At 54.7% G+C, this 13,093-nt stretch overlaps 5 protein-coding genes across 5 annotated transcripts; all 5 read right to left on the reverse strand.

Annotated features, from left to right (window-relative positions):
- Positions 1–68: 68 nt before the first annotated feature.
- Positions 69–2,138, reverse strand: ColSpa_01103 (DNA polymerase alpha subunit B; the record flags this gene model as incomplete). The annotated part of the gene is made up of 4 exons (XM_049267315.1): positions 69–239; positions 285–476; positions 524–1,604; positions 1,651–2,138. 4 exons carry the CDS (start codon positions 2,136–2,138, stop codon positions 69–71), a joined length of 1,932 nt encoding a protein of 643 aa, XP_049123272.1.
- A 748-nt stretch (positions 2,139–2,886) lies between these two features.
- Positions 2,887–4,112, reverse strand: ColSpa_01104 (uncharacterized protein; the record flags this gene model as incomplete). Its single annotated transcript, XM_049267316.1, has 3 exons — positions 2,887–3,274; positions 3,322–3,776; positions 3,855–4,112. 3 exons carry the CDS (start codon positions 4,110–4,112, stop codon positions 2,887–2,889), a joined length of 1,101 nt encoding a protein of 366 aa, XP_049123273.1.
- A 3,059-nt stretch (positions 4,113–7,171) lies between these two features.
- ColSpa_01105 (putative nitronate monooxygenase) lies at positions 7,172–8,224 on the reverse strand (the record flags this gene model as incomplete). Its single annotated transcript, XM_049267317.1, has 1 exon — positions 7,172–8,224. One exon carries the CDS (start codon positions 8,222–8,224, stop codon positions 7,172–7,174), a length of 1,053 nt encoding a protein of 350 aa, XP_049123274.1.
- Positions 8,225–8,828: 604 nt separating this feature from the next.
- Positions 8,829–10,118, reverse strand: ColSpa_01106 (uncharacterized protein; the record flags this gene model as incomplete). Its single annotated transcript, XM_049267318.1, has 1 exon — positions 8,829–10,118. The coding sequence occupies one exon, from the start codon at positions 10,116–10,118 to the stop codon at positions 8,829–8,831; it is 1,290 nt and encodes a 429-aa protein (XP_049123275.1).
- Positions 10,119–11,137: 1,019 nt separating this feature from the next.
- Positions 11,138–12,774, reverse strand: ColSpa_01107 (gamma-taxilin; the record flags this gene model as incomplete). Its single annotated transcript, XM_049267319.1, is given in 5 exon segments — positions 11,138–11,617; positions 11,668–11,911; positions 11,929–12,110; positions 12,159–12,430; positions 12,609–12,774. The coding sequence occupies 5 exon segments, from the start codon at positions 12,772–12,774 to the stop codon at positions 11,138–11,140; spliced, it is 1,344 nt and encodes a 447-aa protein (XP_049123276.1).
- Positions 12,775–13,093: the final 319 nt, after the last annotated feature.

Here is a 13,093-nt window from a genome sequence, read left to right on the forward strand (position 1 = left end):
GCGAACGATGCTGAATATACCCATGATCCCAATACAAGCAAGCCTCCACAGACACGTCATCAAGTGCTTCAAATTTTCTTAATCTCCACCCGTGCACGCTCGAACACGCCATGGCTGACCATTGCTTCCGATTGGCCTGCGTCGGCCTTGGGCGGGAACAGTGTTAGTCTTGCGTAGGTACCGGCACCGCGCCTCTTGGAGAGGTAGCCGGGATTGATCATCAAAACACTCTCAACGACCTGTGGGTGTTAGTAATGAGCGCCGTGGCAAGAGACAGTACTCACCTTAGCAAACGGAGGCAGGAAGCTGGGTACAACCAGCACGTCGGGCCGAACGTTAACCATCTCGCCAAGCTTCAAGTAGCTTAGGTCCAGCATAGCACCAGGTGGGTTGCCCTCCTCTGTCCCTGTCTTGGGCAGCTTTGGCCGATCCGTCGGGGGAACAACGGGAAGAAGTGCCTTTGCTCGAGCAAGTATCTGCTGAGTCTCGACAATAATGACGGATCCGAGGGGCGCCCACCGACTACTTCCTCATGGCGAAGCTGCCAGAGGATATCCTGTGATGATATACCCATAACCATTTCGTTCATCGACAAAGTCATGGGGTTAGTGACGAATCTTGCCGTCTTCGGAAGGCCAAGCTCCTTCTTCAGGACCGAGTCTTGCGGCCATGACACATGCTTGTCGATGACGTCGCGTACTGAGGGCACCAGAAGGATAGTAATACTAGGGTTGGCGGAGACGAGGCGATTCAGGGCAGAAGAGAACATGTACTTGAAGACAGTCGACATCGTTGCGGTGTCCGGATCGACGGCCGCTTCCTCAGGGAGATCGAAGTCGCCCGTGGCGATCAGAGGATGCTCGCTGTCGATAAACGGCCCTGTCATGACAAGAGCATCCGCGTAGGTGTCCGCCGCTTGGTCACACAAAGCATGGAGCGGCTCAAAGTCTAGGTTGTCGTCTGCTGTGTACGGACCCGAAGCGTAGAATATGTTCAGCGGGGCGGGATCCGAGTCCGTATCCATGGCATCTGGGTCTCCTCGTAGCTTCTCGCGATGCGCAGCCAAGGCGCTTGGTGTTGAAGCGGCGTTTGGGAGTAAAGGTACTTCAAGCACTTCCTCGACAACGAACTCGTTTCCTGACGTATTGATGCCCTTGAGGGCCACGACCTGGCCCGGGAAGAAGTTGTAGCTCTTGTTGCGCATGTTCAGGGGAACCCTCAAGCCACCACCCATCCGCCTCGACATCTCTAACACCAGCGACGCTGCATTGAGCTTGCCCTCAGGGGCGTCTGAAGCAATACGCCCAACGGCAATCACCTCTGTCGTGCTCTGACTTGCTGCATTGCCAAACTCTGAGAAGTCTAGCTTGTGATACTCTTGAACGATGTGCATAAACTCGTCTATTCTATCGTCAAGGATCTCAGACGCTTCTGAAAGCTTCATCGCTAGCGGTTTGTAGCCAAGCTTCTTCTGATCGGAGGCGGCCGTGAGCTTGATTCGAGGCTCCGAGTACGGGCAGATCGGTGGTTCAGGTGCGTCAAGGTGGTCGTTCAGCACTTCGACGGTCTCGCCGGGGTTCTGTCGGTCGTTGAAGGAGCTCGGGCTGCAGAAGTCAGTGCCTATACATCAGTGTGTCTTCCCACACTTACGGCTGCATGGAGTTCAACTGCTCATCCATTTTTGAGGCCCCCTTGTAGTCTGGCGAGCTGGAAGCAATCTCTGCCTTAACCCGTGATGTAGTCGGCGTCTCAATGGCCTTCTTCCGCAGACTGCTCGGCTTGTTCAGCTTCCCGGATCCGGGCGTGCTCGGCACTAATCCATCCAACATGCCAAAAACATCGCCGCCTCTGCCAGCGCGGGGAGTGCCATGACCTCGCTTCTCGGTTTTGATATGTGTCTGCTGTCGATTGCTCTTCTCCAGTGCGTCCTGGATATCCTTTTTGAAGTTGCGCACATGGACAATGTCAGGGTTCATGGCATCCATATCCATTTTGATGCAGAAGGACTCCCATTTATAGAAGAGGTCCTCGGCCGACAGCTCATGCAGGCGCATGATGGACTGCAGTTCGGAGAGCACATCGGGCTCAAGGCCCTTGTCGCCAGAGGTGAAAAACTCCTTGAGCTCTGCTTCCGCCATGATTTCGTTGCTTGTCGCTCTTCGTGGTGTTTGGTGGTTGTTGAGCGCTAGGAAGTTTGACGATGAACTTTGGTGGACGCGTCGAGCGCGTTTGGTGGGATAGCGCGTAAAGTGCGTTGGCGGGGCATTCACGGCAGACTGCAGGGGTGCCCTGCGTCAAAAATCAGTTGGCACCCGATTTAGTAGGTGGTCAAATTCTTAAAGGCCTTCCCCATCAGTAACGTTCCAGCTGGCGCCCTCTATCGTCAGCTGCCAGCAGCTTGCCAGAACACACGTGCACTAAGGCAAGTGCAGCAGAGCAGGTGCAACGTAGGTATAGGAAGGGAAGTAAAAGGTGGACATAGAAAGATGATACCGTCAGTATGGCTTATAATCACAGACTGTACACACTATAATCATAGTAGGTAGGTAGCAAATCTATACTGGAGGTTAGGTATGCTAACCCCAATTAGGAAAGGTAAGAGGTTTTGGTTTTTTGTTGATGTGCGTCTTGCGGACTGTCGTAGACATTCACAGCGGAAGGCTCTTAACGTCAACCCATCCTCTACGCAAGGTGAACTTGGCCACAACACGTGTAACACAACCATCTCAGGAGTATGCTGAAGAGCCAGTTTACATTCAACGCTAAGATCTACTTCCTAAGTCCTTGAGCTGTTATCAATATTTGACAGTCAGCCCATCGCCATCTCTGCATTCCGGGGACGATCTCCAACCTTAATAGCCCTGAAACCAGGCAATCAACAATCCCTTACCAAACAGGGTTGTTGCGAGCCCAGTACTCCTGTTGATCGGCTTGCTGCTTCGCAATAAAGTTCTCCGTGGCCTTCTTGGCCTCTTGGGGGCCGAACTTGATGATGGCCTCCGTGCTAACCTCGTACTTCACGGTGCCGTCCCGATGCTTATCTTCCACGTTGTCATTCACGTCCGCCATTCCCCCGGTCAGCTGGTCAATGTAATTACGGTAGTTCTCAGAATGTCGAATGGAGCAACGGTTAGTCTCCGACTCGGAGTGCGCGGTCAGAGACGACGCGTCCCTGAAGTAACGGAGACATCCGGGGCACTGCAGCTTTGCGTTGTAGTGGGACGTGGCTGCCTTCATGTGAGTGATGAGAGCGCCGCTTGTGTCGAAGCTCTTTCTGTCTATTGTCAGCACGATCCTCACAGCGGTACCACTCTTACTGACCTGCAGGATGCCTGAGGACACTTGAACTTGCGAGTGATTGGGTTGTAGTACTTCCGAGGATCGAAGCTCAGGTGAGATGGGTTGTTGATGTCATCCGTCAGCGCTGGCTTGTTCGTTGTAAGTTTGGCGTCCTTTTGGACGTTCTTGTCGGCATCCTCTTCTCCCTTCAGTACAGGAAAATCGTCTGGCTTAAAGTAGGACGGATGGGCCATGTACGGCTTGTCAAAGGCAGACTGAACGCTCGGGTGTGATGTGGGGAAGTAGTCACCGAATTGTGAGCCACTGCGCTTCTCAAGCTCGTGGGAGAATGTGAGTTTCTGGGCGCGATTTCTGTCGACGTCTTGTCGGCTAATCGCGCTGCACTCATCGTGCTCTAGGTGTTTCATCCAAGCGGCAAGCCGGACGAAGGTCTTCTTGCAGCCCGGGCAGGTCAGAGTCTGCTCTTGCGGATGTACCTACTACGGTCAGTGTCGTCCAGGATTATTCTGTGCACAGCCAATGACCTGGGCTAGGCTCTGGGTGTAAGAACTCACCTCCAGAACATGCTTTTCCTTGGCATCCATTGTGTTAAAGTCCAGCGTGCAAATGGGACAGTGGATGTGGGTTCCCTCGACTTTCATCGCCATTCGCTTGTGTGCCATCAGTTTGTCGAAGCTGGCAAACATATCGCCGCAGACATTGCAACGAATCGTCTCATGAGGCGCCGGGCTCTTGCTCTCGGTAAGCTTGATAGGCTTGTTGACTAGACCTATCCGGCTGGCGGACTTCATGGAACGCTCGCTGGTAGACATGGTGATGGTAGGGGTGTGCGATCTTGGCTGTAGAGGATGTGGATAGATATGGCGAGAATTGACGCAGGAAAATTGTAGATGTGAGTCTCATTGATGAGACGGGGATTGGTTTGATGTTTGACGATGTCAAGGAACAAGGCAAGCTGGAATTTCGAGTTCGGTTCACCTATGGGCTGAAGTGCTGGATGGGCTGGAGTATGAAGGTCGAGATTCAGGAAGAATGGTAGAGTTTGTATGAAAGGGGTTGAAAACCGCTGGAAGGTACGCCGAGTCTATTGCGGCAAGACGAAACGGTTATTAAGGAAGAAGCCAACCATCTAAAAAACATACAAAGATAGAAAGACAGGAAGAAAGTCTCCGTAGGTCACTCCTTCCAGAAGGAACAACGGAAGCATCGTGGGACGTGGTTTCTTCAGCTTAGTCACAGGAGCATGGAGCCATGTATATCGTCTTGGGTATCATGGTCTTAGACGGCCAATTCAGTACTAGATAGTCTATTGAGACTTGTAAGTTGATTTTTTGGGAGGAAAAGGGGGACACTTGCTTCCCACGAAAGAAAAGCATATCACTGTTACACCCGTCAAATTCGGATGGAAACTAGTCCTTTCCTGTAATATCCGTACCCTCTAACCCAGATAAAGAATTCCACATTTGCCTGTTCCAGTCAAGTTAATAGTATAGAAGCAAATAGGGCTTGGATATCTCCTATCAACTGATGGGGTGGGTGGACGGAAAGTCCAAAGCGAGACCGCAAGGGTCCTCTGATGGCCAGACAGCCAAGAGAATCACCTTTTTGGGCTTTTATATTTTGGCTTCTTCGTGCCTTTATGCTTCCACGCGTTGAGTCTCTTGTGTCTTTGACGTGCAACTTCAGCTAAAGCAAGATTCCCACAACGTAGCCGTTGTCCCACGGCCCGATGCATAAATATTCGGTGGACCGTGAGTTGACCATACTCACCTGCTTTGTCTCTAATGACCCGAACATCCACCGGCTTAGCAACCGCCACTTTGAGATAATTCCGATCCTGGTGCCCGTAAATCTTTGCTCTAAAGGTTGTATTGAGGGACTGCCAACGTCGCCCCAGTACTTGGTGCGTACGTCTCGGCGGTCTCAGTTGCTTACATCCAACAGGGTGGCTCCTCCCATGTGCCATCGGACTGGAATGTTGATGATGCGAGCCTTGTCTCAAGGTCGGCCGTTGAGACCCGTATCAGCTAAACGGTCACTCTTACTCGTGGACTTTCTGACCTTAATTTTGCATGTCCCAACCCCCTGACATCGGTCAGCTGCAACATCAAAGCAGCAATGTCTTAGACATTCTGACGTTTGTGACCGCGATTTCGATGTCGAAGGAGTGAGAGACATTCATGGTGGCTAACGCATGGCACTCCTAGCCATTGCGAATATGATATTGGTCACTGATCGTCGGATCTCTTGCGGGTGTGAGATCCCTCTACGTGACGGCATTTCTGATGTAGCTCTCATGCCAGTCGCAGGCAACAGCGGCAAAACACTCTAGTTGAGACAAAGAGTGTCATTTATCTAGCTTCTTCGAACCTTCAAATCCTCTCCATAAAGTTGGCGAATCATCGTCTCGTACTGAAAGATTGGGCTTGAACCGAATGTTGACCACCTACATCTCACACGAGACATACGGCCCCCAACGACAGACTCGAATACAACTGGTACCTCGCACCATCAAGCGCCTCCAACCTGCTGCTTTGATTTCCATGGCCTCGAGAAACGACGCCTCTCCACCACCAGACAAAGAAATCCACAACCACCGACCCCGTACTAGACACTCCGTGGCTTCGCTACAAAGACCACCTCCCAAACCACAACCAATCGCTTTCCCTTTTCGGCCAGAAACCGGAATTGCTAGCCCTGAATCCGAAAAGCACACTACCACCGTTGTCACTCGTGGCTGTCTCGACCTGCGTCGCGCCGGCAGCACCGCATCTTCGGGTTTGGCCCACCAGCCACCCAGCACCATCCCGACAAAGTCAAGATCCTTCGGCCGAAAATTTTTAGCCCCCATCACTTTTTGAACTTGCACGTCACAGATCTCTTAAAGGGTAGCAGGCCCCTCTCCGTCGTCACTAGGGTCCAATAGTAAAGAGAAGGGAAGAGAGGAGGCAGGGACCATTGTGACCACCCCTATTCGAACACCATACAAAACCCAACCAGCAACTTTACCTTCTCACCATGTCTCTCTCCCACAAACACAAACGAGAGCCTATGGGCTGCCCGGCTGCCAAAATGCCGTTACCACTGCTCCCCTTCGTCTTCCTCGCCCACCTGGCGCAGACTGTGACCGATGTCCTCACAACAGAGGCCCGGCGCAAGACAGCAAACCTCTCCAAGAACCTCGATTCACTCCGCCTCCAGGTCTGCGGTCCCGAAAACTCCTTCACACCCTTCTCGAGGTTGCCTCCCGAACTCCGCCTCAAGATTTGGAACCACGCTCTGCCGCCGCGGACGCTGCTGGCCTCCCACGCGCCCAACCCGAGCTTGTTATCCGTGAATCATGAAGCCAGACACGAGGCGCTGCGGCGGTATACTCTTGTCAGGCTCAACACGTGGGGGGACCGGCGCATCTATATTGATTTTCGGAGGGACAGCATCGCCATCGTCGAAGGGAAGGGTGGCGGTGGATTCCCTGTTCGCGGGGCGCGACATGTCATCGTCATTTGCGAAGAGCCGTTCCGGAGTCCAGGGTCGTATTTGAAGTGCCGGTATCGCACCGGCCTAGACTCCTTAACGTTGGTTCTCGGCGTGAAGGCATCTTGCCCAGTGCCGCTTCCCAATATCCGGGAGTTGCAGACACCAGAGGATCTGCAGCTGAATCTGGGCTACTCCAAAGAGGAGTCAGAGAGGATAGGAGTGGAGGTCAGAGATTTGGCTCAGGGCTGGGGAAACACTCGAGTCAGCGTGGGGGAGTTTGTCTGAGTTATAGACATCAGCAGAGGCGTAAATCCGGAGCGACAATACCCATTTTCGTTGGTTGCGTTATTTCATTACTAGACCTGATTATACAGTAAACTATATTACAAAACTTTCATAGTCTACTGCGCTCACCCAAGTACACCTGCCCGAGCCTCAATTGGTCAACCGCCTCCTTGACCATCTCATCCACAATCTCTCCGGCAGGCTGGACCTTGTCGATCGCGCCGGCGACTTGACCCATCAGGTGCGGAAGGTCAATGTCGTTGCCCTTCTCCAAATCATGTTCAATCGGGACCACGCCATCATCACAAAGCTGCTTGATCTTGTCCGGTTGCGAATGCCACTTACGGACGTACTCATTCGTCTTCATCCGCAACGGTCGCCCAGACAACACGAGTGTGCGCTCTGTATCATCAAACCCGCATGATACAACTTCTTGCTTGTGTTCCTCGCTGCACCCGGCCTCGACGGACGCCACAAAGCGCGTGCCGACCCACACGCCCACGGCGCCTTGCATCAACGAGCTCGCCAACGATCGGCCGTTGTAGATGCCGCCGGCGGCGATGACGAGAGCAGGTCCTCCCTTGAGCATCTTGGGACGGTACCGCCGCGCGACGTCGACGACGGCCGGGATGAGCACCGAGTTCGCCACGTCGCCGGTGTGGCCGCCGCCCTCACCGCCCTGGGCGCAGATGATGTCGACGCCGAGGTCAAGCGCCTTAACAGCGTGCTTTGGGTGACCGACCATGTTCATGATGTAGATGCCTGCGGCGTGCAACCTATCAATGACGTGCTTGGGCGGCACGCCGACGGCGCTGACGAACAGTCGGGCGCCGGACTCGATGGTGATGTCGATGAGCTCGTCGAGCTTGCCGCCCGTATAGTCATGGTTCGTCTTACGGGCGTTGCCTCCAACCTGTGGCAGGGCGAGGTCAACGCCAAACGGTAGGTCCGGAGACCTGAAGTTCTCCTTCATCTCCGCGATGATTTCACGCAGCTGGTCGGGTGTGTACATGAAGCCGCCGATAACGCCGAGGCCGCCGGCATTGGATACAGCTGCCGCAAGGAGTCCGCCCGATGTGCGCGCCATGCCGGCGAGGATAATCGGGTGTTGGATGCCCAGCAGCTGGGTTATAGGTGTTGTAATTGGGCCAGTGGGAGCCATCGTGGTCTTGGGTCTTGTGTGTAAGAGTTGTCTGGTCGATACGAATAGGTTCTAGTTAGAGACGTAAGGGGAGGGTAGTAGATTCAGCTTGACTGCGGTAACCTTGGTGTGAAGAGATTCGATTGAGCAGCAAGATCAATTTAATACAGTCCCTATCTAACTACTACACCTTGCCATGACGGTGGGAGACTTGCCGTAGCTACCTAGGCAATCCGGGGTGAGTGTGGGGTTGGGGAGCTCGGTTGCGGGGAAATACACCGAGGCAATTGCCTTCTTGGGACAGCAGCTCGCCCACCCAGGCCACCGGCTCCGGGCGGCTGAAACCGGTCGCCACAGCGCATATGTAATGCGGATCTTCTGGGGATTATGGTGGTGCGTTTGTTGTCTTGAGCCCAGCACATGGCATGGACACCTCACGTTGTTAGCAAGACAAGTAGAATACTGTGGAGGTATAACCAAATTGTACGCCTTGATAGTGCGCTACTCTATTGAATGCTGCCCTCATCCTCGCGTTTGTATCATAATGACATGAGTCCGTCGGCTTAGCCAACTATTATACAGTATTGCAACAAGGACTGTGTCCTTGAGGCCGTGCTCTGCTGAGCTATCTGAAGCTCGGTAACCGCGCGGGAACAAATTCCTCGGTCGGTATAGCCCGCTCCTGCGTTGAACGGATGACCGGCGCTTCGTTGCGTGTATCCTCTGTATCGGACGCATATGTTTCTTTTCTCGTGGGCTCCGTCGTCTCTTCCACCTCGACCTTCAAGTACGACTCCTCGCCTGTGCCGCCCTCCAAGCCATCGTGCAGCCCCCGTTCCGAGGCGAGTTGCAATGCGGCCTGTCGCTTGCGTTCCACCTCCTCGTCTTCCTCTCTCCGAATGCGCTCCTCCTCCAGCCGTAGCTCCTCCATCGAAGCCTCTATTGGTGGTGCCACTGGAGTGTCGGGTGTTGTAGGTATGCTCATCGAACTTCTCCGCACCCCCGGACTGAGCATCGAATGGCTCGAATCGATGGTGGCCCTCGACACCGTCCTTGACATTGGCCGGCCATCTGCGCGCCGCTTGCCCTTGCTGGCTTTCGTCCGGCTGCTGCTGCGGTCATCTCGGACTTTGTCTAGGACCATAAACTCGTCATCCAGCGGCACCGCATCTTCTTCGCCTTCCCCATCACTGGGAAATAAATCGCCCCGCGACCGATAAGAATCCGATGACACGCCGGACCCTGTCGTTCCACTTCGATTTCTAGTCTTGGTGGTCCGGCTCTGGAAAGCGTCGTCGTCGTCAGAGTCACTCCCAAGAAGAGGCTCCGTCTCGCCCATACCCATCTCGTCGTGCTGCCGCGGATGGTCTTGTAGGTCCGCCGCGCTGGGCTTGTAGCGGAGCGTCTTGCCTAGCTTCCATGGCAGCTTGCCCAGGAACCCGATGGGCTGCGTGCTAGGAATGACGGTCGGGTCGGACTCCAGCACCTTGCTCCCTCTGCCTCGGGTGCCGTAGCTCATTCCTCGTTTTCTCTTGGGCTGGTCCTGCACCTCGCCCGCATGCTTTCGTTGTGATCCAGTGCCCGCGAGCAGGCGATCCCAGTCGTCGTTTCCCCAGCCACCTAGAAAACCGCCGTCCTGGTCCTCGGCGTACCAGTCATCGTAGAAGTCGAAGCTATATTCAGCCCGGCCACCCGCGCGCTCCCGTTCTCGTCGTTTCCTTGCTCGCTCTTCGCGGTCACCCAGACAGGGATGGGCGCATTGCTCCAACGAACTGGCGATGGAGGCAAGACAGGGGTTGATGTAGTGGTGCTGGAAGCTCCAGATGCCGGCGGCCGCATTCTCCGTCACCTCTCCGGCGTTGTGGGAGATTTGGTTCCAGCGCTGGCGCAGACGCGGGTCCTCGAGGAAGGCCATGGTGATGGCTGCAGGGTGATGTGAAATGACGTCGCGGGCATAGAAGGGCGGCCAAGGTTACGATCGTGTGGCCTCGACCAGGTTGTGTATTGTCGAGGCCTCGTAGGTAGTGTCGACGTTAAGAATCAAACGAATCAAGCAGATGGTCGAGAGTCGAAGGGAGCCATGGGATGTGGACTGGGCGAGTAGCGGTTGGTTTCAAGTGCGCCGGAAACAAACCGCAGCCGCACTCCAGCTGTCAAAAGTTGGGCTCAACATTCCACTGGCTGCAGCGGCACTCTCCCTTGGGTTCGCTGCAGGCTGCGGGTAGGTACTAGTGCAAGTGGGCTTCAGATTATCGAGGAAATGGCACGTGCGTGCAGGGCCTTTTTTCTGCTTATCGGCACTGTTTGGAGTGGCTGGTGAAGGGTCGCTTCAGCGGGATTGACTTTGTGGATCCGGGGAAATTGCAAACCTTCTGCTGCGTTTAACTGCCTGTCTGTGGCTGAGCACGGTTGCAACCCCTGGAGGCCGACGTCACTCCGCTAAGGTGGGCTGGAATGTCTGTCATTCGGATTCATCCCCTGAAGTTTGGAAACCTTGAAAACATAACTCTAGTCACAACACAGCCAGGTATGGACATTGATTGCTTGTATTCAGAACAACTACTACAGACCGAAATACGGATAATCCGACAGAGCCCGCTGAGGGCCACGCCATGCCACCCTCGCTTGAGTCGCCTTGTTAGCCAGTCTTGGTGGCCACCACCGATATCTCAGACCCCAAGGGATACCCGGAGTCATATCTGCCAGGCGGTGGGCCAATAGCGCGTGCAATCACACAAAGGTGCCCTAAGTGAAAGTCGACACAAGTGCATGCAGCTTGGTCCGGCAGAAGTGCGAAACGCGTGAAAAGACACGGGTGGACCTCTGTCCAAGGGTCATTTGCTGCCTGGGCAGGCCCTGTACCAAGAAGGCTGTCTCACTGGTAGACGAAGAAACGCCCATGGTGCTGGTCCCTGACTTCCTCCGTCCGGATTCCTAGTGGCCGTTCGTCGTAGCTTGGGGTGCCGGTGGCCGCTCCGGACCGTACGGTCGTGGCGGCTCTGCCTCTACAGGTTGAGGCTCCTCCTCCGTGTCGTCGTCGAACTCGCTCTGGTCTTCCTCGCCCTCATCGTCCGAGTAGTCGCTGCCGTCGCCGTCCATATGGCCGTTGCTGTCCGAGTAGCAGCTATCCAGGGTTGCCGCCATTCCAGGCGGGACCTTGCGGCCTTGCTGCTGCATCTGCTCGATGATGCTGCGCAGTTTCTCGGCCCGCTTCGTCGCCTCAGCGGCCTTCTTACGCCAGTCCTCGCGCTCCTCAGCCATGCGGATGATGTTGGCATTTGTGGCCTCGTGCTTACGCTTCATCGTCTCGTTCTCCTTCTCCAAACGCTTCGTCTTCTTGGACATGTCCTCCATTTCCTTCCGAAATGTCAGAAAGAGGTCATTACTGTTATTGAGCGTGTCCTCAACCTTGATCTGTCAGCAAAGCTCAGCCTAACTTCTCCATTAACATCCGGTGATCTTACCTGCTTGAACTTATCAACGTAGACATTGAGTTGATTCCTAAGCTCAGTCTCAGTCTTTGTGAAAGTCTGCACCTGATTTTGGAGATTCCGCGCTCTAGTCGCCTCGGCCTCGGCCAGCTTCTTCTCGCGTTCATAGCGCGCCATGTTGTATTGCACTTCCAGCTCCTTGGTGCGCATCAGGGAGTGGAAGTGCAATTCCCGCAACTCGTACTGCTCGATGAAGGATTTGAAGCGATTGCGGAACCTAGGACAGTTAGTCACCATGCTTGTACGATCGAGGCGGTGAGGGCGCACAGGGTATCGACGCTCATGTCAACCACCTGCTTCCGCGGATGGTCCTTTTCTTCTTGGATCCCCTCTAGCTTCGCCAGAAGAGCCGCATGCTTCTCGTCGTAGGCCGAGCTGTTGTGCTTGAGATTGTCTTGGAGGGTCTTGTTTTCGTTCTGGCAGAGTCAGCATGGTCGCAGAGGATAGACGAGGGGTCTACAAACTTTGTACTTGTTGTTGTCCCGCTGTAGCTCTCGGCAGAGCTTCTCAAGCTTCTCTTTCAGGCCGACCGTCTTGCTGAGCTCAGTGCGATTCGCGTCCTTCTCCTTCTGCAGGGCGTCGCCTCGTTTCTTGTTCTTCTGATTTTCTCGTTCAACACGACGCATATCAGCCAGCAGCTCACTGGAGCGTCTGGTCAGGTGTTCGATCTTTTGCAGATCGCTCATCTTGGCCACCTGCTGGGCCAGATCGCGGTTCGCACGCTTGACCTCACGTTCTGTATGTTGTCAGCAGCGCTTCATACTAGGCCATGAAAGTGTGCGAAAATGGGTTTCGTAACGGGCTGAACAGACGACCCTTCACTCCATACACAAGTCTTGAAACCGACGCTCACGCGACATACTTGATTCGGCCCGCCCGGGAAGGGAAACGGCACGATGGGAGGCGGTACGCACCAATCTCAGCTTCCTGGTCCTTCTCTCCGGCTGACTCTTGCTCCAGCTGCGTGATACGCTGCGCGAGTAGCTTCGCCGACTCGTTCGAGTCAACGGCCTTCTTCTGCTTGCCCTTCTTCAGGGCCGTCGCCGGCGCGTGAGCGTGACCATCCTGGCCGTTCGACATCGCAGCGTCGGCCTGGCTGATGGGTATCTACTCGTAGGCGGAAGGAGGGGCAGTGGTTTGTGTCCCTTGCGGCCTTGTCGTCACCAAGGCCTTTCGCATTCGTGTTCGATCGATGGAGCGGGTCGGCGTCGCAAAAATAAGCGGTTCTCCGCGGCGTGTGTGGCGGTGTTCGTAGCGGCAGTCGACGTGTTAGTAATGGCCGTTCTCCCCTTCATTGACACCCGTGGCAGAATTTTGACGTCGAACGGAACGACGAACTAAGATGAGGTAGCGTGGTCTGGTGTTCAGGCGTGCGCATTAGAAATGCCACTGTACTCGA

Source organism: Colletotrichum spaethianum, assembly GCF_022836535.1.
Source record: "Colletotrichum spaethianum MAFF 239500 DNA, contig02, whole genome shotgun sequence".
NCBI classification, from domain to species: domain Eukaryota; kingdom Fungi; phylum Ascomycota; class Sordariomycetes; order Glomerellales; family Glomerellaceae; genus Colletotrichum; species Colletotrichum spaethianum.